The sequence below is a fragment of the Nicotiana sylvestris genome, chromosome 5 (assembly GCF_000393655.2).
Source record: "Nicotiana sylvestris chromosome 5, ASM39365v2, whole genome shotgun sequence".
Taxonomy (NCBI): domain Eukaryota; kingdom Viridiplantae; phylum Streptophyta; class Magnoliopsida; order Solanales; family Solanaceae; genus Nicotiana; species Nicotiana sylvestris.
The window spans coordinates 93,413,575-93,434,650 of record NC_091061.1 but is presented as its reverse complement, the minus strand read 5'-3'; the positions used below and the strand labels follow the sequence as shown (position 1 = coordinate 93,434,650).

The 21,076-nt window shown below is 39.1% G+C and overlaps 1 protein-coding gene across 1 annotated transcript; it reads right to left on the bottom strand.

The window, feature by feature from the left end:
- Positions 1-1,076: 1,076 nt before the first annotated feature.
- Positions 1,077-1,532, bottom strand: LOC138868988 (uncharacterized). The gene has a single exon (XM_070146573.1). It carries the CDS (start codon positions 1,530-1,532, stop codon positions 1,077-1,079), a length of 456 nt encoding a protein of 151 aa, XP_070002674.1.
- Positions 1,533-21,076: the final 19,544 nt, after the last annotated feature.

The following is a 21,076-nucleotide window of genomic DNA, read 5'->3' as shown; positions in this document are numbered from 1 at the left end:
GAGGCTTTGTGCCCATTCTGTATCGCTGAGCTCGACTTCTTGTATGATTCTTAGAGAGCGAATTTCTACTTCGGCCGGAATGACCACTTCAGTACCATAAACCAATAGATAGGGAGTTGCCCCAGTTGATGTACGAACCGTGGTACGATATCCAAGAAAAGCAAATGGAAGCTTCTCGTGCCATTATTTGTAATTATCTACCATTTTCATCAATATCTTCTTGATGTTCTTGTTGGTGGCTTCTACGACTCCATTCATTTGCGGCCTATATGCTATAGAATTATTATGCTTGATATTAAAAGTTTCACACATATTCTTCATTAGATCATTATTAAGATAGGCGGCGTTGTCGGTGATGATTGACTCTGGAACCCCCAACCAACAAACAATGTAATCCCGAACAAAATCTGCGATGACCTTCTTAGTCACAACCTTGTAAGATGCGGCTTCCACCCATTTTGTGAAATAGTCTATGGCCACTAGAATGAATCTATGCCCATTTGAAGTAGAAAGTTCGATCGGACCGATGAAATCCATGCCCTGAGCGGAGAAAGGCTAGGGTGCACTTGTTGCATTGAGTTTATTGGGTGGCACTCGATATCAGCATGTATCTGGCATTGGTGACACTTTTGGACATACTTGATGCAGTCTGTTTCCATAGTCATCCAGAAATACGCTGCTCTTAGTATCTTCTTGGCTAAGACAAAACCATTCATGTGTGGCCCACAGGTTCCAGCATGTATTTCATCGAGCAATCTGGATGCTTCCTTGGCATCAACATACCGTAGTAACCCCAGGTCAGGAATCCTTCTGTATATAATTCCTCCGCTTTGAAAAAAGTGGTTGGCTAACCTTCAGAGTGTGCATTTCTGAGTATGAGTTGCGCGCTTTGGATACTCTCCCTTTTCCAAGTATTCTTTGATGTCGTGGAACCATGGATTTCCATTACGTTCTTCTTCAACATAAGCAGAATAAGCTGGTTACTTATGAATTCCTATTGGTCTAGGATCAATAAAATTCTTGTTTGGGTGTTGTATCATGGAAGATGAAGTGGCCAATGCATCTGCGAACTCATTTTAAATCCTTGGAACATGTTTGAATTCTATCTTCGTGAACCTCTTGATCATCTCTTGCACACAGTACAGATATGGTAATATCTTGGTGTTTTTTGTAGCCCATTTTCCTAAAATGTGATGCACCAAAAAGTCGGAATCTCCAATCACTAGCAATTCCTGAACATTCATATCAATGGCCAACCTAAGTCCCAAGATGCAAGCCTCATATTCTGCCATACTGTTGGTGCAAGGAAACCTGAGTTTTGTAGATACCAGATAGTGTTGGCCTATTTCTAACTCTAAGACAGCTCTGATACCCACTCCTTTAAAGTTTGCAACCCCGTCGAAGAACATTCTCCAACCATCATATGCTTCAGTGATATCTTCTCCTACGAATGATACCTTTTCATCTGGAAAATACATTTTCAATGTTTCGTATTCTTTGTCTATAGGATTTTCTGCCAAATGATCTGGCATCGCTTGTCCTTTGATTACTTTCTGAGTTACCTAGATGATATCGAACTCACTCAGCAATATCTACCATTTTGCTAACTTTCCCGTAGGCATGGATTTCTAGAAGATGTATTTCAACGGATCCATCCTTGATATGAGATATATGGTGTAGGCACAGAAGTAATGCCTCAACTTTGGATCTATCTATGTCAAAGCACAGTACGTGCACTCCAACAAAGAGTATCGTGCTTCATAGGGAGTGAATTTCATACTCAGATAATATATGGCCTGCTCTTTTCTTACCGTCTCATCGTGTTATCCCAGAACACAACCAAAATCCCCATCTAGTACAGACAAATAAAGCAGCAAAGGTCTCCCTAGTTCCGGTGGGACCATGACAGGTGGTTTAGATTAATACTCCTTGATTTTGTCGAAGGCTTTCTGGCATTCTTCAATCCAGCTTATTGCAGCATCTTTCTTCAGCATTTTTAAAATCGGTTCACAGATCACGGTTGATTGTGCTATGAAACGACTGATGTAGTTGAGACACCAAAGAAACTTATCACATCTTTCTTATTCTTCGAAGGTGGCAAGTCTTGGATAGATTTGAACTTTGACAAGTCCAATTCAATCCCTTGGTGGCTGACAATGAATCCTAGTAATTTCTCGACGGGGACTCCGAAGGCACACTTTGCAGGATTCAATTTCAGATTGTATCTTCGAAGCCAATCGAAGAATTTCTTCAGGTTTGCTATATGATCTGCGCTTTTTCTGGATTTGATGATGACGTCATCCACTTACACCTCTATTTCTTTATGTATCATGTCATGGAAAATAGTATGTCATGGCTCTCATATAAGTGGCTCCAGCATTCTTCAAGCCAAACAACATCATTTTATAGAAGTGGACAAATGCTACCTTTTTGGTATCTTTTTCATCCATCCAGAACTAATGGTACCCCGTGAAGCGATTTATAAAAGACTTGAGTTCATTCTTGGCACAGTTGTCGATCAATATGTGTATATTGGGAAACGAGAAATCATCTTTGGGACTAGCTTTGTTTAAATACCAATAATCGACACACACTCTGACCTTTCCGTCTTTCTTCGGTACTGGCACGATGTTGGCCAACCAAGTCGGATACTCAACCATTCCGAGAACCTTGGCTTTGATTTTCTTAGTTACTTCCTCTTTTATTTTCAAACTCATATCTGGCTTGAATTTTTTGAGTTTCTGTTTTACAGGTGGACACATGGTATCAATAGGTAGCTTGTGAGCCGCTATGGATGTGCTCAAACCAGTCATATCACCGTAGGACCATGAAAAAAATATCTTCATACTCTTTTAGGAACTGGATATATTCTTCCTTCTCTGACAGTGTTAGATGAATGCTTATATGTGTTTCCTTGACTGTTTCAGAATCTCCTAAGTTAACTGTCTCAATCTCATCTAAATTGGACTTAGGCTTGTTTTCAAAGTTTTCCACTTCTCTAACAATTTCCTCAGGTATTACATCATCTTCCAGATCCTCTGAATCACTATCCTTATGTTGTATGGTCTCATTACATGTCACAATCGTAAGCTCATTGGGATAGGTAATAATAATGTTGTAGAGAGAAAATGTAAAGAATAATAATAAATACTAAAAAATAAAAATGCATTAAATAAATCTTGAAAATGTCAATTAAGTACGGCTCGATGACTCGAGCAATTATTTCAAAACAAAATACGTTCAATACAAAATATTGAAGATGTCTTAAATGCTCATAAAATTGCTTTTAAATTAATTGATGTTAATTGCCAGGCTACCCAGGAACTCGATGGGCCCGCGATGGTGCAACAGTCTAATTCTTAAGAATGGCTCCTTTCTCCACAGTCTGAATAGTAAGGTCTTCCTCCTCTTCCTCCTCAGCTATCGTACTGCAATCCATGTCTTCATCATCCAGAAACAACTTTCTTATGCCAACTAAAGCTTCATCTTCTTCAAACCCCCACATCATGTCAGCTTGATGAAATGTCTAGTGCAAATGTAGTACTGGTTGTTCTAGCAGATAATAAGGACCATGCCATGGCGGCGACCAATCCTGGTACTCTTTCCAAGTGTATTCATACCCAAGCCCAAAAGTTGTACCATGACGCTTTAGTTGTACTAGTTTGGTGATCCCTTGGAGATTCTTGCCAAGACCCTTGCCAGGATCATACCCTATCCATAGCAATATTATTTCTATCTTGTTGCTCCACCATTCGTTTTTTTCAATTGCGTTGATGCACTTAATGCGATGGTATGTTTCTCTACCCAACTTGCTCATGTTCTTGATGACTGGAATAGTCTGATTTGTATAAATGGGATTACTACCATCTCCGTGGATGATCACCTCCTGATAGTTCCACTCAAACTTCACAGCCTAATGCAGAGTAGCAGCTACGGCCCCAGCGGCATGTATCCAAGGTCATCCCAACAATAGATTGTAGGTAGTAGATATATCTAGCACTTGAAACTCAATATCAAACTAGGTTGGGCTCATCTGTATGCTGAGGTTGATCTCCCCGATTGTGGCCCTTTGAGATCCATCAAACGCCTTCACATTCATGCTTCCTGCTCGTATCTTGTGCAGACCTTTACCCAGTCTCTTAAGAGTAGTTAGTGGAAATATGTTGAGACTCGACCCCCGTCTATCAGGACCCTAGCGATAAATTTGTCCTCGAATTGCATTGTATTATGTAGTGCCTGTTATGACTTAGTCCTTCCAATGACAGCTCGTCTTCATGAAAAGTGATTTTGTGGCTTTCCAATACATGCCCGACCATGTTGGCCATTTCCCCGCTAGTGATGTTGGTCGGTACACAGGCTTCACTCAGCACCTTCATCAAGGCATTCCCATTGTTACGCCCTGCAATATTACATCGATATTTTGTCCTGCAGTATTATATTACGATGATTTTACATTTCACAGTATTAAATTATGACGATGTTGCACCTTGTAGTATTGTACGTTGAATTTATCGTAAGGTAATTGACATTAGTCCAAGGAAAGATATTATTTGGAGATTATAAGGATTATGCTATTTTAAACAGATGATGAGTGAATTCGTGAAGGTAAGAGGGGAAGCAAGTTAAAGAAAATGAATTTTTCGTCCAAGTTTGGCATATTGAGTTAAAATACGGGCCAAGCATTAATACCCGATATTTATGGACTAGTACCATACAAGATACTACATGAACATGCTAGTAAGGTTTACAAGATATGTAAAAAGAGGGTAGTATTTTAAGTAAGTTGAGATAATTCTTAATTATACGGGTAATTGGTTAATTACCGGGTAACGAAACATTACCTAATTAATTGGGGATATATTGGATAAGTATTAAAAAGCATGAGGTGGCAGCCCCCCATGCAAATTGGAATGACTCATATCACAAATTAAAATATGGCATCTAAGTGTCATGCAACTAACACTTACGTACAAGCTACCAAGACTTTAAAGGTTGGATTGTAGTCTCCATTGGTTATAAGACTTCTTCCTAAATCCAAAAAATTTCAAGAATGGAAGATTTCATTCTAACAAAGAACATATATTAACCTTGAAACAAAACAATTCCAACGAGATTTCTTAGCACCATAGCAACGTGAGATTTTGCGATTCTAAATGAATACGGTGCAACCTTTCCAAGAATATCATACGGATTTTCCCTACTCCAGGTATATTAAGGCTATCCATTCTTTCCTTTTAGCATGATCCATACGATACAAACGAAATGAGCAAATGCACAACTTCTATAAATGACTCTATTCATAGAAGTATTAGTCCTATGTTCTTGAATTTCCATATGTCTTATTGTTCTATCGTCTGTTCATGGGTCTCACAAAGTACGTAAGTTGATAAAGTTTAATTCATGATAATATTCAAAGGCATAATGGTCTTATGACATTCCAAGAGATTTTATTGACGTACTTCTCATGCATTGCATTCATTTATACATTTACATTGACCCATAACCAGATGACGTTATATACACATTTATATGTATATCATATGTATATGGGATATGGGAAAAGGTTACGGCGTTATATATGCACCACCACCTGATCAGCTGATATATGTTAATGATGTTGCCCACAGTGGGCAAGATGATATGATGGGATGCCCTCAGAGGCTTGATGATATTATGAAACATGTACCTATTCATGACATGACATTCATACGCATATGCATGACACTATAATTATTTCATGATTTACAGAGTTATCCAGACTTGCAAGTTGAGTGATTTACTCTATATATTTCCTTACATGTCTGTTATATACTTATTTATGTGATTTACATACTCGGTACATTATTCGTACTAACGTTCCTTTTGTCTGGGGACGCTGTGTTTCATGCCCGTAGGTCCTAATAGATAGGTCAAGAGCCCTCCACGTAGGCTATCAGCTCAGCGGAAGGTGTTGGTGCTCCATTTGCTCTGGAGTTTCTTCTTTGGTCAGTATGATTAGTACATGTATTGATTGGTATGATAGGACCTTGTCTCGACCTTTATGATATTATGTATTCTTAGAGGCTTGTAGACAGATGTCATGTATACAGATACTTGTATGGTCTTGTCGGCCTATGTTTTGAGTATATAAAGAATCATGCAGGCCTTATAGGCCCATACTTCATATGTATAAGTTTTTATTCCCTCATACTTTACTTTGGTACATTTACCTATGATAGAATTATATGAAAGATACGTTATGCTAGTACTCGGTTGAGTAAGGTACTGGTGCCCATCGCGGCCCATCGGTTTGAGTCGTGACAAAAGTGGTATCAGAGCAGTTCTATCCTAGGGAGTCTACAAGCCGTGTCTATTAGAGTCTTGTTTATAGGTGTGTGATGCACCACACTTATAAGCAGGAGGCTACAGGGAATTTAGGACTATCACTCTTTCTTCTTACTCTAGATCGTGTGGTAGAGCACAGTTGAAAGAATTCAAATTTCTAACTTCTATTTTATTCGTAATAAGAAGATACCTATATCCAGAAAGATGGTTGGTAAAAGTTATGGCTATGGAAGAGTTGAGTCAGAGGAACTCGACTTTGGATCATGCTTATGATAAGTAAATGTAAGTTCTTCAATAGATCATGTGCGTACTGAAAGGTGTAAGCCTTTTGATAAGGAGTCTTGAGGCAAGAATACCTATCAACCTTAATGGTGAAAGAAAATGAGAGATTCAGAAGATAAATACAAGTTTCAACAAGCTAAAGAAGCAAGATGAAGAAGAGTACGAGGCGCCCAGTTAATGAGGGTTAACAATGTTTATAATTTAGGCAGATGAATATAAGCTTTTTGAGTTATATTCAACAGTAACAAAGGTATGTACAATTGGCCATACCTATCTCAGTTATGCCCTATGAGGGGCTAACAGGTGTAGTTTAAGAAAAGGACGGAACATCAGGATCCGGCTGGGGTTAGAGTAACCCAAAATGGTGAATGGATTGTTTGTGTTAGTTGACATTTCAGATGGGTATTACAAATGTTCTAATAGATCTTCTTGTGAGATACCCAGATGGTGCACTCTAGAATATTACAATTAGATATGAATACTAGCATGATAAAAAAAGAATAAATAAAGAAGAAGATAGGCACAAAAATCCTGGAAGGGATAAATATTACCTTAGTATGACTCTCATCCCTAGTAGATCAAGGACGTTGAGCAACCCGAAGAGCCGATGGATGAAGCAAGGGGAGCAAAAAGCAAAAGAATGTCTTGTGAATTTTTCACAAGAAAGGGATATGAAGAAATATTAGCAGAGTAATGAGAAAAGAGATAAGGAAGAATTATGAGTAAGATGCGATACATGGATGACAACGGTAGACCAAAAGATGACGTTATTTTCGAGTCCATAGTCAGGTGAAGGAAGAGACGAGAGGTGATAGGCCTTAAGACAACAAAAGAGTATATGACATGAAGTCATATCCTCATTTCAAGAAGTAAGTTCGTGACTCTAATGTGATTATAATAGGAAAAGCTAGACCCCAGAATAATAGAGATCAGTATGGGCTGGTGAACAAGATAAAGTAAACATGAATTAGGGATTTAGTGATATGATAATGGTCGACATCATGAGAATTTTAGATTTCGTGCCGGCAATAATAGAATGGACAACAAAAGAAGATTCATGAGAAATTAGAGAATGGTTATTCAGGAAGACGCTTTCCTAAAGTAAGCAATGTGATAAAAAATAAGCTTAAGAGACTGTATGTGCTAGTTATAGTAATTGTCACCTAGCGAGTAAGGAATTTCTTTATCCTTAGTACAAAAGGATTTCCGCAAGGAGAGTAAGGGTCATCGATGATGTGAAAGAACGCCAAATGAAGAGGTAGAACATCTATAGGCAGATTGTCGTAGCTCCAACTCTTAGTACTCTAAAGGAAGAATGCGATAAAACAAAGAAGGGATGAGATTAAGCTTATTCAAAGCTTACAGATATTCAACGATACCAAAACATTATGAAAACACGACGTCAGGGAGAGGAAGTAAGGGTTCCTTCCTGGGATGTTATTGATGGATAAGGAGCCAGTATGTGAGGTAAGTTAAGACAAAGGAAATAACCCAAGAAAAATTACGCGGAATATTGATACGGGAATGGGCCAACAAGCAACTAGTAGTTGATTCAAGAAGAGCCTAGCTATGGCTAGACAGGAGAATACAGACAAATTAATAGATCATGCAAGATAAACATAGGGAACCCCAATATGGGGAATTCAGCCTCATAGTTATGACATCGTGATCCTTGAAAAATATCCATATAGAAGTTGGGGAAGTTAAAAATGTACTGTATGAGTGTTCGGAAATAAAAGAAAGTGCCATAGTGAAGACAGTCAAAATATTAGTTCAGGAGTAACCCTACAATCACAACGGCGTGGAGATAAATAACTACGGGTAATTATAGGTGAGGAAAAACATCAAGAATTCCGCCAGGCATACGATGTGTGCATACGGCAAAACTCAGAGGGTCCAATTTTGTGACCGTTGAGGCACCTCATAAAGACTGCCCCCAAAAGGCTCAAAGTTCAGCTCAGGGTGCGACCCCGAGGGTTTTCAATGATCGACCTTGAGGCAGTGCAAATCAACGACTGTGATAGACTAACGGGAAGTTTCCAAGGCACGTGACTAAAGCTGACCAAGTCTATTAGGCTAGTTCAAGCCCGTACCGTGGCATTAAATGGCTTTACCAGCCATATATCTTTGTAATAAATACATTTGTACTATGTTGGAATTCCCCCTGGTATGTAAAGGGGACCCTTGTCATTTTGTAAAATATATAATATCACTTAGAACATTCAATACAAGAACATTGTCTACTTTCAAACACATTCTCTCTTAATTCTATTATTTACATTCATTGCTTACATTTATTGTGTTCTATTAATTGTTCTTCATTTATTGTTCATTATTGATCATAAAGAGCCTTCATCAAAGCTCTCAAACTATTAGACCTTCATCGACCGATCACATCTTAGAACCTCAATCGACCTCGAGGCCCCGATTCTCAGCCACTCGGTTTGTTTAAACACACTACTTTTGAGTTCTTGTCTTATTTTCTAGTCTCACACTTAGAATCTACCGTTTAACAACTAACATAAAAATGAATCACGTATTTTTAGAACCATAAAATTAAATCTAATTGTAATTATCATTTTCAAGGTAAACAGTTTGGCGCCCACCGTGGGGCTAAAAATAAAAGTGATTGTTTTCTTGCTGGTTTACTACATAACACAAGTTATCTTTCATGTTTTTCTTGTCCAAGAATTTTTGATTTCAGAACAAAATGTCTAACTCAGTGAATACATATGAAAACAACGGTCTTGAAGACCATGGAGAAAATGGTATGGCTGTTCCAAATGTCGGTGCACCACCACGAAACCTTGAAGATGCACCAGAGCTAATCCCCGCAGATGTGATCTCACGCAATGCCTAACACGTTGATATAAGCTCCCACACTAACAGGAGCATACGCCAAGGAGACTAATAAGAATCTCAGAAACCCCAGCTCGGGAGGAACAAGAGGTTAACCTTCACGTTATTTTTGAAGTGTTACAGGTACAACAACTGGCAATTGCTCAATTGCAAAGCCACCAAAAGACTCCAAGCACAACAACACCGGAAATGGCTCTTCGAGCCAAACAGGTACCAGAAAGATCGAGTAACAATGGGTCGACAACCGACCCCCCTATTATGAAGATGCTCAAGGACCTCACGAAGAGGATTGAATCGGGCAAAAAAATTATAGAAGCTAACGTTAAGAAGGTAGAGACCTACAATTCAAGGGTCGACCAGATCCCCGACGTACCTCTGATCCTGAAGGGTGTTGATTCAAAGAAATTCGTATAAAAGCCATTCCCATCAAATGCCACTCCAAAGCCCATCTTGAAGAAATTCAGAATACCCGACCTTCTAAAGTACAACGAAACCTCGGATCCCAACGAGCACGTCACTGCTTACACTTGCGCAGTGAAGGGCAACGACCTGAGGGACGACGAGATCGAATCCGTCCTGCTAAAAAAGTTCAAGGAAACACTCTCAAAAGGGGCCATGATGTGGTATCACAACCTAGCTCCAAACATAATAGACTCATTTGCCATGCTGGCAGATTCTTTCATAAAGGCACATGCCGGTGCCATCAAGATGGCTACAAGGAAATCTGACGTCTTCAAAATCAAGCAAAGAGAAAACGAAATACTGTGGGAGTTCGTATCTCGGTTCCAAATGGAGTGGGTGGAATTACCACCAGTCTCCGATGACTGGGTAGTGCAGGCCTTCACCCAAGGTTTGAATGAACGAAGCTCGGTGGCTTCGAAGCAGCTGAAGCAAAATTTGGTTGAATATCCCGTCGTGACCTGGTTGGATGTCCACAACCGATACCAATCAAAGATCAGGGTCAAGGACGACCAACTGGGAGCCCCCTCGAGATCAGTATATCCAAGCAGACTCTTGGAAAAGGAGCCAAAGCCAAACAAAAAAAATGGTACCAACCATACACTGAAGATCGAAGAAACGCCCCAAGGCGAAACATACCCTGGAACGATCGAAGGATAGACCGACGTCAGAATCCTTGGGGACCCATAAACAGAGCCGGATTCAACAGATACACTGGGTCGACAGAGGCACCCCGGCTATCCGAGTACAACTTCAAGGTCGATGTTTCAGACATCGTATCAGCCATAAGTAAAATCGAAGACACCAAGTGGACAAGGCCCGTACAATCAGATCCATCATAGAGGAACCCTAACATGGTGTGCGAATTTCATGGCACACGCGGTCACAGGGCCGAAGATTGCAGATAGCTCCGAGAAGAAGTAGCCTGACTACTCAGCAAAGGACACCTCCGAGAGTTCCTTAGTGACCGAGCCAAAAATCAGTTTCGAGAAAGAGAGGCGAACCGGAAAAATGAAACAAATGAACCACAACATGTCATCCACATGATTGTTGGGGGAGTCGACATCCCATAGGAACCAACTATAAGAAGAACATAAATATCCATCACCGGTGTGGGGGAGTCGACATCCCACAGGAACCAACTATAAGAAGAACATAAATATCCATCACCAGGGAAAAGCGAACTCGAGGTTACATACACGAGGATGTTCTCACGTTCAGTGATGAGGACATCGAGACCCTGTCTCAGCCTCGTAACGACGCATTAGTAATTGCTTTTCTTGTGAATACATTTCAAATTAAACTTGTACTTGTGGATCCAAGTAGCTCGATCAATATTATCAGGTCAAGGGTCGTGGAGCAACTTGGACTGCTCGACCAGATAGTGCGCACCTCTCGAGTCCTCAACGGATTCAATATGGCGAGCGAGACAACCAAAGGGGAAATCACCCTCCTGGTCAATATGGCCGAATCAACACAAAATGCCAAATTCCATGTCATCGATGGAGACATGAGGTACAACGCCTTGCTCGAAAGCCATGGATACACCACATGAGCATGTGATTTTTTCCCTATTCAAAATACTCCTATAAAATTAAAGAAATAAATTTCTTCCCAGTTATTTGCAATTTTACAGGATTCCGGTCGGATTTTATTACTTGTTTGCATTTTTGTGCATGTTTAATTTATATTAAAATCATGAAAATGAAAAAATACCATGCATTGCATATTAGACTTTGTGTTCATACTTTAGGATTAGTTAGTTAATTAATTGCTTTATCAAAATGAAAAAATCATTTTGCTCATTGTCACATTTTTTTTAGCTTTTAATTTTAGATTAGTAATTTTCTCTTTTTAATTTAGAATCAACTAATTTTTGTAAAAATTATAAATAAGTAATTAGTTTAATTTTGCAAATTAGATTAATTTAGGATTTTAGTTAAAGAAAAGAAAAAGAAAAAAAAAGAAAAAGGAAAAATAAGAAAAGAAATTGGAAAAGGATTAATTTAAAATTGAGCCAAGTCTTAACACCCAAATCCACCCATCCTCAGGCCCAATTCCCTTCAAATACCCGATCCAATTCCCCAGCCTCAAAACGACCCCGTTTCCTTGTCTTTCAATCACAACCGTTGGATTCTTTTGATCCAACGGCTCGGAACTGGTTACTCAATTACCTTTAAACTGTCCGAAACCGCCCAGACCTTAGAAACCCATCTCATTTCATCCCCTATCTCTCTCTTTGATGAAAACCCTAGCCGCCCCCAAACCCCTCGTCGGCTCCGCCTTGCTCCACCGCCCGAAAATCACCTTACGGTGGCGGAACTTCTCTAAACTCCACCAAAATAATATCCTGTAATCACCTTTCCCTCCCCTTTCCAAATTCCCAAACCATTTCCCTCAAATCTTCATCCAACTGCTCGAATCTTGGATCCGAAATCAAAACCTAAAAACTTTAAGTCACCCAAATAACCCCAAACTCACACCATTGGACCCTCAAACTTCCCTCACCATTGTCTTACCTTCGATTTTCCAAAAATCCCTGCCAAATTCTTCGAATCTTAAATCTAAGATCCACTAAACCCTAACTTTTTCACTCTTTTGATTTTTTGGTCATTTTTTGGTTGTTTGAACCCAAAACTTCCATTAGTCGACTGTTCTTGTTGAGAACAATTGGTTAATGGTAGTTCAAGTTCATTTTACCCTGTTGAAGCTTGGTAAAATTCGTAGCTGGTCCAGTTTTTTTAAATGAGCCTAGGTAATTTCTTTCGTTTTTCTGTTTATTTTATCTTTTCCTTTGTTGTTCTTCTTCATATTTAATTGCCTCTTCTAGCTGCATGTTTTAGGTTTGCAACTTTAGGCTTTCTTTTCTTTTGTTCATAACTGTTTAGTGTGTTTGATTGCTTCTGTTTAGTAGGTTAGTTAAAGCATTATGGAATTTCGTTATTTGAAGTTTATCTTCAATTGCATGAATTTAGCTTAATTAGGGTTCACTTTTAAGTTTGACACATAAAACGATTCTTCTGGTTCTTCCATGTTTCCATCTTATGCTTATGCTCAGTGTTTGTTTTGGGTTAATAACTTCACTCAAGATTGGTTAACAAGTTGTTTAGTCTGTTTTGGTTAGCTGTCAAAGTTAGTTGTTTAATTGTATAACTTGCAAACTGAGTAGGTTAAATTCTAGGTTTTCTTTGCAGTTTTATTTTAATCCTGGTTTGATTACTATTTAGGTTTATTAGTCGTTTAAATCCAGTTTTGATTAGGGTTAATTATATAAGCACTTTTATTTACTGATTAATTTAGTTTCTAGGTTTAATCTGCATCATCATGATTCTGTTTGTCATTTTGATTTGGATTTTTGATCCCTTTTGGTTTTGCCTCTGTTTGCCTTGATTTGTAACTCACCAAAAACTTGTAGGGGCCTAATTAAACTAAAAGAAAAATTTAGGAGGATTTCAGAACTTTAGAAAACAAATATCTAGAAGAAGAAAGTTCTAGAAATGTACCAGCTGTCCAAAATTGGTTTTAAAAGATGCTGAAAAATGGACAACTGGACATTATTCTTTGTCACAACAGCTGTACTATCCAAAGAATTAGGGTAGAATATTCTTTGATTCTATTTTGGATATACACTCTATAAAATAAAAGAAAACCTCCACTCATACACACATATTCATCAGCATTTCTGCACCGAAAAGGCTCTGAAAAACAAAAAGAAAATTCCTTGAAACTTTTCTGAAAACTTTAGTTTTCTGTTTAGACTTCTAGGCTGGTTTTTTGATACTCTGATTTTGGAGACATTTGAGTGTTGATTCTGGGTTTTCTATGTTGATTTCACACTACTACTGCTTGGTTTTTTGTTGGTTGCTCCTTCTTTAATGTTTTGATCAACATTTCATTTGTTTACTATTTGGTTCTTGCTTTTGTAAGGTACTGATCTCACTTCTCCTAATGTACTGCTTGCTTTGAAATGATATAATATCAACAAGTTTGCAAGCTATGTATAATGAATGAGTTTCAAGTGATGGTTGACTGATTTATTATAGATATAGTAGGTTTTAATGTGTGAGCTTAAATGTGGAAATGAACTGATGCTTGCAATTCTTTTTTTTGAAAGATGTTCAAATCTGAAGTTTTTTTAGTCAAGATCTCATCTTGATATTGAAGTTGGATTACCGAAGCTGTTTGTTCTTTCTTATTCTGCTCACAATAATACTAGCATAATGTTCTGTTTGAGTTGATGTAGCCTAAAGACTATAACATTGCGGATTTGGCCACTAGTTGGCCCAATCAGTATATGTAAAGCCCAAAACTGGACTTGTTTGTTGTACTGAAGTTGAAGAGCCTCACATCAATGAACTAAGCTTGATGGATCAACTATATCCAAAGGGAGTGGATGTTCATTAGGCTATTTTTTTTTTTAAAAAAATTTGCAATGGGATTAGCTGTTGTATTCTTCTCATAAAATTCTAAATAGATTAATGCAGTAATTTATGTATTAATAGGCCATAATGTTATGTTCTGCTTTTGAAAGGTTTATTTTCATCTAGAGTACTGTAATGAATTAGGTCCTGATTTCATGTACTGAGATTTAAACAAACTGCTTTTAGGAGTGTAATTACTTTGTTGTTGTATTTTCGTAAGCACAGTGGTGCAATGGCCAAGGCTATGGGCCATATCTTCAAGGCTAAAAGGCCTGTTTCTGCGAGTCAAGCTGGGCCAGACTCGCGAATGAGCCTAGATGGGAAAAACAAATCTCAAATGAGTCTGGGCCTAGGCCATTGGGCCTGGGCATTAAACCCAATAGCTTGGCTCAGTTATAAAGTTTTCCTTGTGAACTATAGTATAAATACATGTCTTTTATGTCTTGCAAATCATGTGTAGTGTAATTTCCAAACTTTAATTGTATTTTTGATTCTGATTTTCTTACATAAAAAATAAATTGGTCTACAATTTTTGACAAATATGTATATCATATAAGTTATGGCTAGCTTAAACGCAAAGGTGGACATGCCCAACTAATAAATATTTGTGACTGGGTCTGCCTAATGTAAGCCCAATGTAGGCCGGACTTGGTTAAAAAGCAGGCCTGTCAAGGCCCTTGAGTTTCTTTTCGCTTCTGGGCTGAGTTCTGAGCCCAAAACAACTTCAATGCTGGTTTGTCCTTGACCAAGTAACCAACGGGCTATTGCTGGCCCAATTCCCTTATCCAAAATGATTAAAGTTCCAACACATATACCCCAAAGTATGTATATAATTAATAGCTTTATATTGAATTTCAAATTAGTTTTAAATATGAACATCCGTAGTTTGTTTTAGTTTAGTACAATCCTTTAAAATAAATTGAGGCATGCCATCCACAAACGAATCCCATAACCTATGGCCCTCACATTAATGCAAAACTAATGTAGAAAAATACTTTGAACACTCGTAGATTGCATTAGGCGCGTTTATAATAAAATTATCATAGCTACGGGTAGTATTCCAATGACGTAGTTATGACCATAATTTCCAAATTTGGGGGTACATTTATGTGACCCGGCCACAACTTCTAATAATATTAATAAATTAAACATATTGTTGATCGTGGGTATGATTTCCGTGGCATGATTCACAATGTGTATCAAACAAACAAGTTTACGACAATCGTAACTTGTTCTAGAATAATTCCATAAATGTTAAAAGTGGTTTAAAGGAATAAAATGCACATAGGTTTTAGATATGTCAGATAATTAGGCCAATTAATAATAGTTGAGTGACCATGCTAAAACTACGAAACCCGGGAATGCCTAACACCTTCTTCCGGGTTAACAGAATTCTTTACCCGGATTTATGTGTTCGCAGACCATAAATAAGAGTCAACTTCCTCGATTTGGAATTTTAAACTAGTGACTTGGAACACCATAAATTATCTTAAGTGGCGACTCTGAAAAAATAAATAAATAATCCCATTTCGATTTATTTCACTTTAATTGAAAAACCTCCCTTATACACCCTTCGGGTAAAAAAAGGAGGTGTGACAGCTCTGGCGACTCTGTTGGGGATAAGAACCCAGAACTTTTGGTTCAGGATTCAAGAATTCGAGCTTAGAATAACTGTTATATTTGGCTTTTATTTATTATCTGATTTTATAACATGCTTGGGCCTAATGTGCTAAATACCGCTTTTTACCGCTTTGATATTATTTGAACTGTATATAAACTGCTGTGAAACTCTTCTCTTATAATCTTCTGGGAAGTGCACATTGGCGTGACTTCTTTTCTGGTAGTGTGATACCCTAATTTAGAACAAGGATCGGATCAGTTACAAAGCCGAATGGCCTTTTGGTTACCGATACGTAGCCCCCCTCGGCTCGAGTTGTCCACTCGGGTAAGCCAGATCTAGAACATACACCCAGGTTTTACACCTAGAATAACTCAACCTCATGCCAGATCCCTAGTAGGAATGCTTGTTTGCATCATGTGCATTTGACTTTGGGGACTCAACACTGGGGTTGGGTCCGTGGTGTACCTAAAAATCAAAAGACCATCCTGATGCATTTTTATGTGCTACTTGTACAATTATTTGCTTCCGTTTGTATGTTGACCGGTTTCTAAAATAGGGAGAAAAATTGAAAAAATCAAATTGAGGTATGAGAGAGATAATTACCCTCCTTTGAAAATCTGGTGTCCAAAATATACCGAAATTCTACCGAAATTTTGAAAAAGAAAGAGAAAGAAGGGAAATATTGTTTCAAAATACTTCATGTTTTCTGTTGCGTTAAAACTTACCGAACTACGCGAGTTTGATTCTCACTGGATGTGAGATACGTAGGCAATCCTCATCGGGTCCAACCCCGCTTTTGCAAAAATAATCCAAAAATTTGAAAATGTCATAATTTGTTCTCATAAATAAAGTGGGTGATGTCATTTTTGTCTAAATAGCCGAACGTCCCGACGGGACGGCTAAAGGCCGTTTTTGCAAGAATAGCCTCCAACGGTTTCTTTGCTAATTTTTGGCGACCTAGCAAACACAACCCTAAAATCTTCCTTTTGAAGTGCTGAAGGGCCGTATTTGCAAAAGTAGCCGTGTTTATTTAAAATTTTGCAAAATGACCTCTTTTTATCAGCTTTAATAAAATTCACTTTATTTTAAACCAATCACCTTATTCTAAATGTGCAGAATGAGAACGAGTCAAAACTTACCAATGAAGGTTGTGACTAAGATCTCGTTGGAACTACACATGTGGTGGGAAGATTTGGGTAAGAAAGGACGAGACATGGTCAACCATTACTTGGGGGCTCTCACCAGATTATTAAAGATCAAGTCTAGGGGGGACATAATAAAATCACTGGTGACATTTGGGACCCAACTCATAATGTTCTGCATTTCTCGGACTTCTAACTCACTCCTACTTTGGAAGAGATAGCGGGATATGCTGGGAGTACCGAGGGTCTAAGATATAAATAACTGGTCGCGCCAAGGGCCTTCACCCCTCACAAGTTTCTGGATTTGCTTAAAATAAGCAGGCAGGTCCATTATGCAGATTTGGCGGATGGGATTTCCACTTTACACTTTATATACCAGTGGTACGGGCATGTAAGAGGATTTGACAACCAGAAAAGTGGAATCTATAGCAAAGGGAACCGATCAAAGTGGGAAGAGCATAGATGCTTCGCTTTCATGGTGGCATTCTTAGGTCTTCTAGTATTTCCCAGGAAGGACGGGAATATTGTTCTACGAGTAGCTGGAGTCATCAATACTTTGATTATCAATGCCAAGAGCACCCTCGCACCTATGATAGTATGAGAAATATTCCGAGCTCTCACAACTTGCAAAGTCGGGGAAGATTTTTTTGAAGGGTGCAATTTGTTACTACAAACGTGGATGATTGAGCATCTGTGTCATCTTCCTCGGTACATGAATTACAGATCTACAGGGAAAAGCTGCTTAGAGGAGTTTGATACAAGGGTCAATGGGTTCAAGATGCCAGAGGGGGTCATAGATTGGATATCCTGCCTCCACTCCATAATTGCAGATCAGATAGAGTGGATGTTGGGTTGGCTTCCTGTTAATGAGATTGTGTACATGCTTGCCATCGGTCCTCACTTCCTCCTAATGGGTCTCAGAAGTATCCAACCTTATGCCCCATACCAGGTTTTAAGACAGCTAGGAAGATGCCAAATAGTCCCCAAGGACGAAGACCTTAGCATTCATGCAGTTGAGATCCACTATAATGGCCAATTTCATAAAGTAGTGGTTCGCCAAATCTGGAGTGAGTGCCAATACTTGACGACGAACACCCGAGTACGTGATTTATCCAAGGGTGAAGTCTCGTCTTGCTACCTTGCTTGGTATAAAAGGAGTGTTGAGTTTGGAAGACCAGCTAAGAGGCCTCACCTCCAAGAATTTGTTGAAGCTTCACAAGAACAATGGGATTGGCTGACCAAAGGAAATTAATACAGAGCCACCATAAGCAAGTTGGAAGGGCAAATCAGAGATCTTAAATTTGATAGTGGTTTGCAAGTCGCTGTAGATAAGGGTGAAAAGAATAAGTTAGCCCAAGAAAATGAAGTCCTCCGAGCCTATATTCAAAGAATGAAGATAGCTGTTGAGAATCTAGGAAGGAGCCAAACAGATGAAAGACTTATAAACGGTCTTAGGGGGAAGGTATGTGAGTATAGGATTGACTTGGAAAAGTCTGAAGGTAGTCTAGCAATAGCCCAGACAAAGTTGGTGAAAAATGCAGAAGGACGGGCAGAGTTTGTTCAGCAATTAAAAGGGAAATATGATAGAGAAGTCGCAAATCTAAAGAAAAAGCTAGCTACGATCGAGAATGAAATGGCTAAACAAACAAAGAACTTTAAGGCAGAGAGGGAACATTGTTATGCATTGATGTCTCAGATGAAAGAGGGCATGCAACAGTTGCATGAACAAAGCTATCATGATACCCAAGTTTTGGAAGCTAGGTCTCAACAAATTGGGTGCCTGCTCCAAGAGAAAGGCATCATTAGAGAAAGGATTAGAGGAATTGCTGACTACATCGTCATGAAATGACATGAGTGTGAGGATATGACTAGAACCACCTTCTTCACCATAGTGGTGACTTTTATTTGCCAGATAATGGATGACCTGGATCCCCTCCAAGGAGATCTTGCATGTAGGCCCGTGCCGAGACCAACTGATGACCCGCGGGCCCTTGGAGTAGTTTTGGAAGCACTTATGTATTCATGATTTTTCTTTTTGAGTCTATATTTCAGTTTCTTTTTACAGTCTGTTTTGAGTTTGTTTTAGTTTTTCAGTTCTTAGGTATGTATGATAGAGTCGCTGTAATAGAGAAAGTTTAGAAGTTTCTATTTTAATGAAAATTTGAAAAACCCAAAATTGTTTCTTTCTTTTATTTCATATTTATCCCTTGAACTACGTGATAATCTGATTCACGCGGCGCCGTGATACGTAGATAATCCCCATCGGATCAAGTCATAGCTAAATAATTCGAATAAGAGAGAAAATGATGAAAAAAGGATACAAGAAAAGAGAGAAAAACAAGAATAAAAACAATGCAAAAGAGAGAGTGCAACGAAAAGAGAGCAGATAATGAAAAGCGCAAAAAGAAAAGAAAGATGCAAAGATCTGGGGGATAGACAAAAGTCGAGATGAGACACGCAACCGTTGCAAAACATGTAGAAAAACATTAACTATTTAGGTGCATTGCATTCCCCAACGTGTGATTCCCTATGAGTTAATTGTCTCAAACTGACCGGTTTGTTGTGTATGCTGTTGAGAATAGGTTTTGTTTTAAGGTGGTTGGTTTTGTGGTAACCTGGCTTTGCACCCTTAATTTACAAGATCCAAAGGAAGTGTCGAAATGACAACAGAGAGTCATCTACCAACAATTCCTCCTCAGAGGATAGTCCATTGTCGGTTATCCCGACGTCAGAGTCAGCAACTACTGAAGAGAACAGGGCGCTCCACCTCCGCATGTTAGAAATGTGGGACCCTTGGTCTAATGGTAGAGAGCCGCCAGTGCAATACCTAGTTTTCCCGAGCTGATTCCCAGAACAAGTGGAACTTCCAACATCCCTATAAACTACCTGAACACCCCATTCGGATACCCCACCATGTCAGCCCATTTTGCTGAAACGCCTTCGGTTTGCCCCTAAACACTGATTTTGGGAGTGGCTTCTAGCATATTCACTGCACCACCAACCTCGGCTATGGTACAACCAACATTGCCCGGGCCAAGCTTTGAGCCGTCATCCTTTACTTTCCAAATACCACCATTTCCACCTGACACGTTTCATGTCACCACAAACTCCTACCCTCAACCACCTCGGTATGAGTTTACTGCGAGAAAAGAGAGAACTATAAAGAATCCCAAGCAAGAGGAGATCATTCAGAAAATGAAAAGCATAGAACAAAGTCTCAAGAACATACAAGGCCTGAATGGCTAGAAGAGTGTCTCCTATGCTGACTTGTGCATGTTACCGCATGTTCATTTGCCCATCGGTTTCAAAACTCCCAAGTTTGAAAAGTATGATGGACATGGGGACCCCATAACCCACCTAAAAAGGTAATGCAACTAGTTAAGAGGAGCGGGAGGAAAAGAAGAACTTTTGATGGCTTACTTCGGGGAGAGTTTAGCCGGAATCACATCCGAATGGTATATGGATCAAGACATCTCCCACTGGCACATATGGGATGACTTGGCCCGAGATGTTGTCAGACAGTTCCAGTACAATGTGGACATAGCTCCATATCAAAACTCTTTATCCAATTTCAAAAAGAAGTCTTCAGAGACTTCCGGGAGTATGCCATCAAGTGGCGTGAACAAGTTGCCAGGGTGAAACACCCAAATGGATGAGACCGAGATGGTCAGTGTCTTCTTGCAAGCTCATGTTGTCCGCTATGGGCAAGCCATTTGCAGAAGCCATAAAGATTGGGGAAATGGTAGAGAATGGTTTGAAAACGGGCCGCATACTGAGCTAGTTGGCTATAAGAGCCACCTCTCAAGTAATCCAGAGTGGGTCGGGGGGTGCAGCAAATCAGAAAAAGAAAGAAGAAGCAGCAATAATGGCCTTAAGTCTGAGAAACCCCCGTCAACCCCAAGGTTACTTTGGTTCCTCTTCCAGCACCTGGCAACATTACTACCCTCACTAAGATGTGGCATATGCGA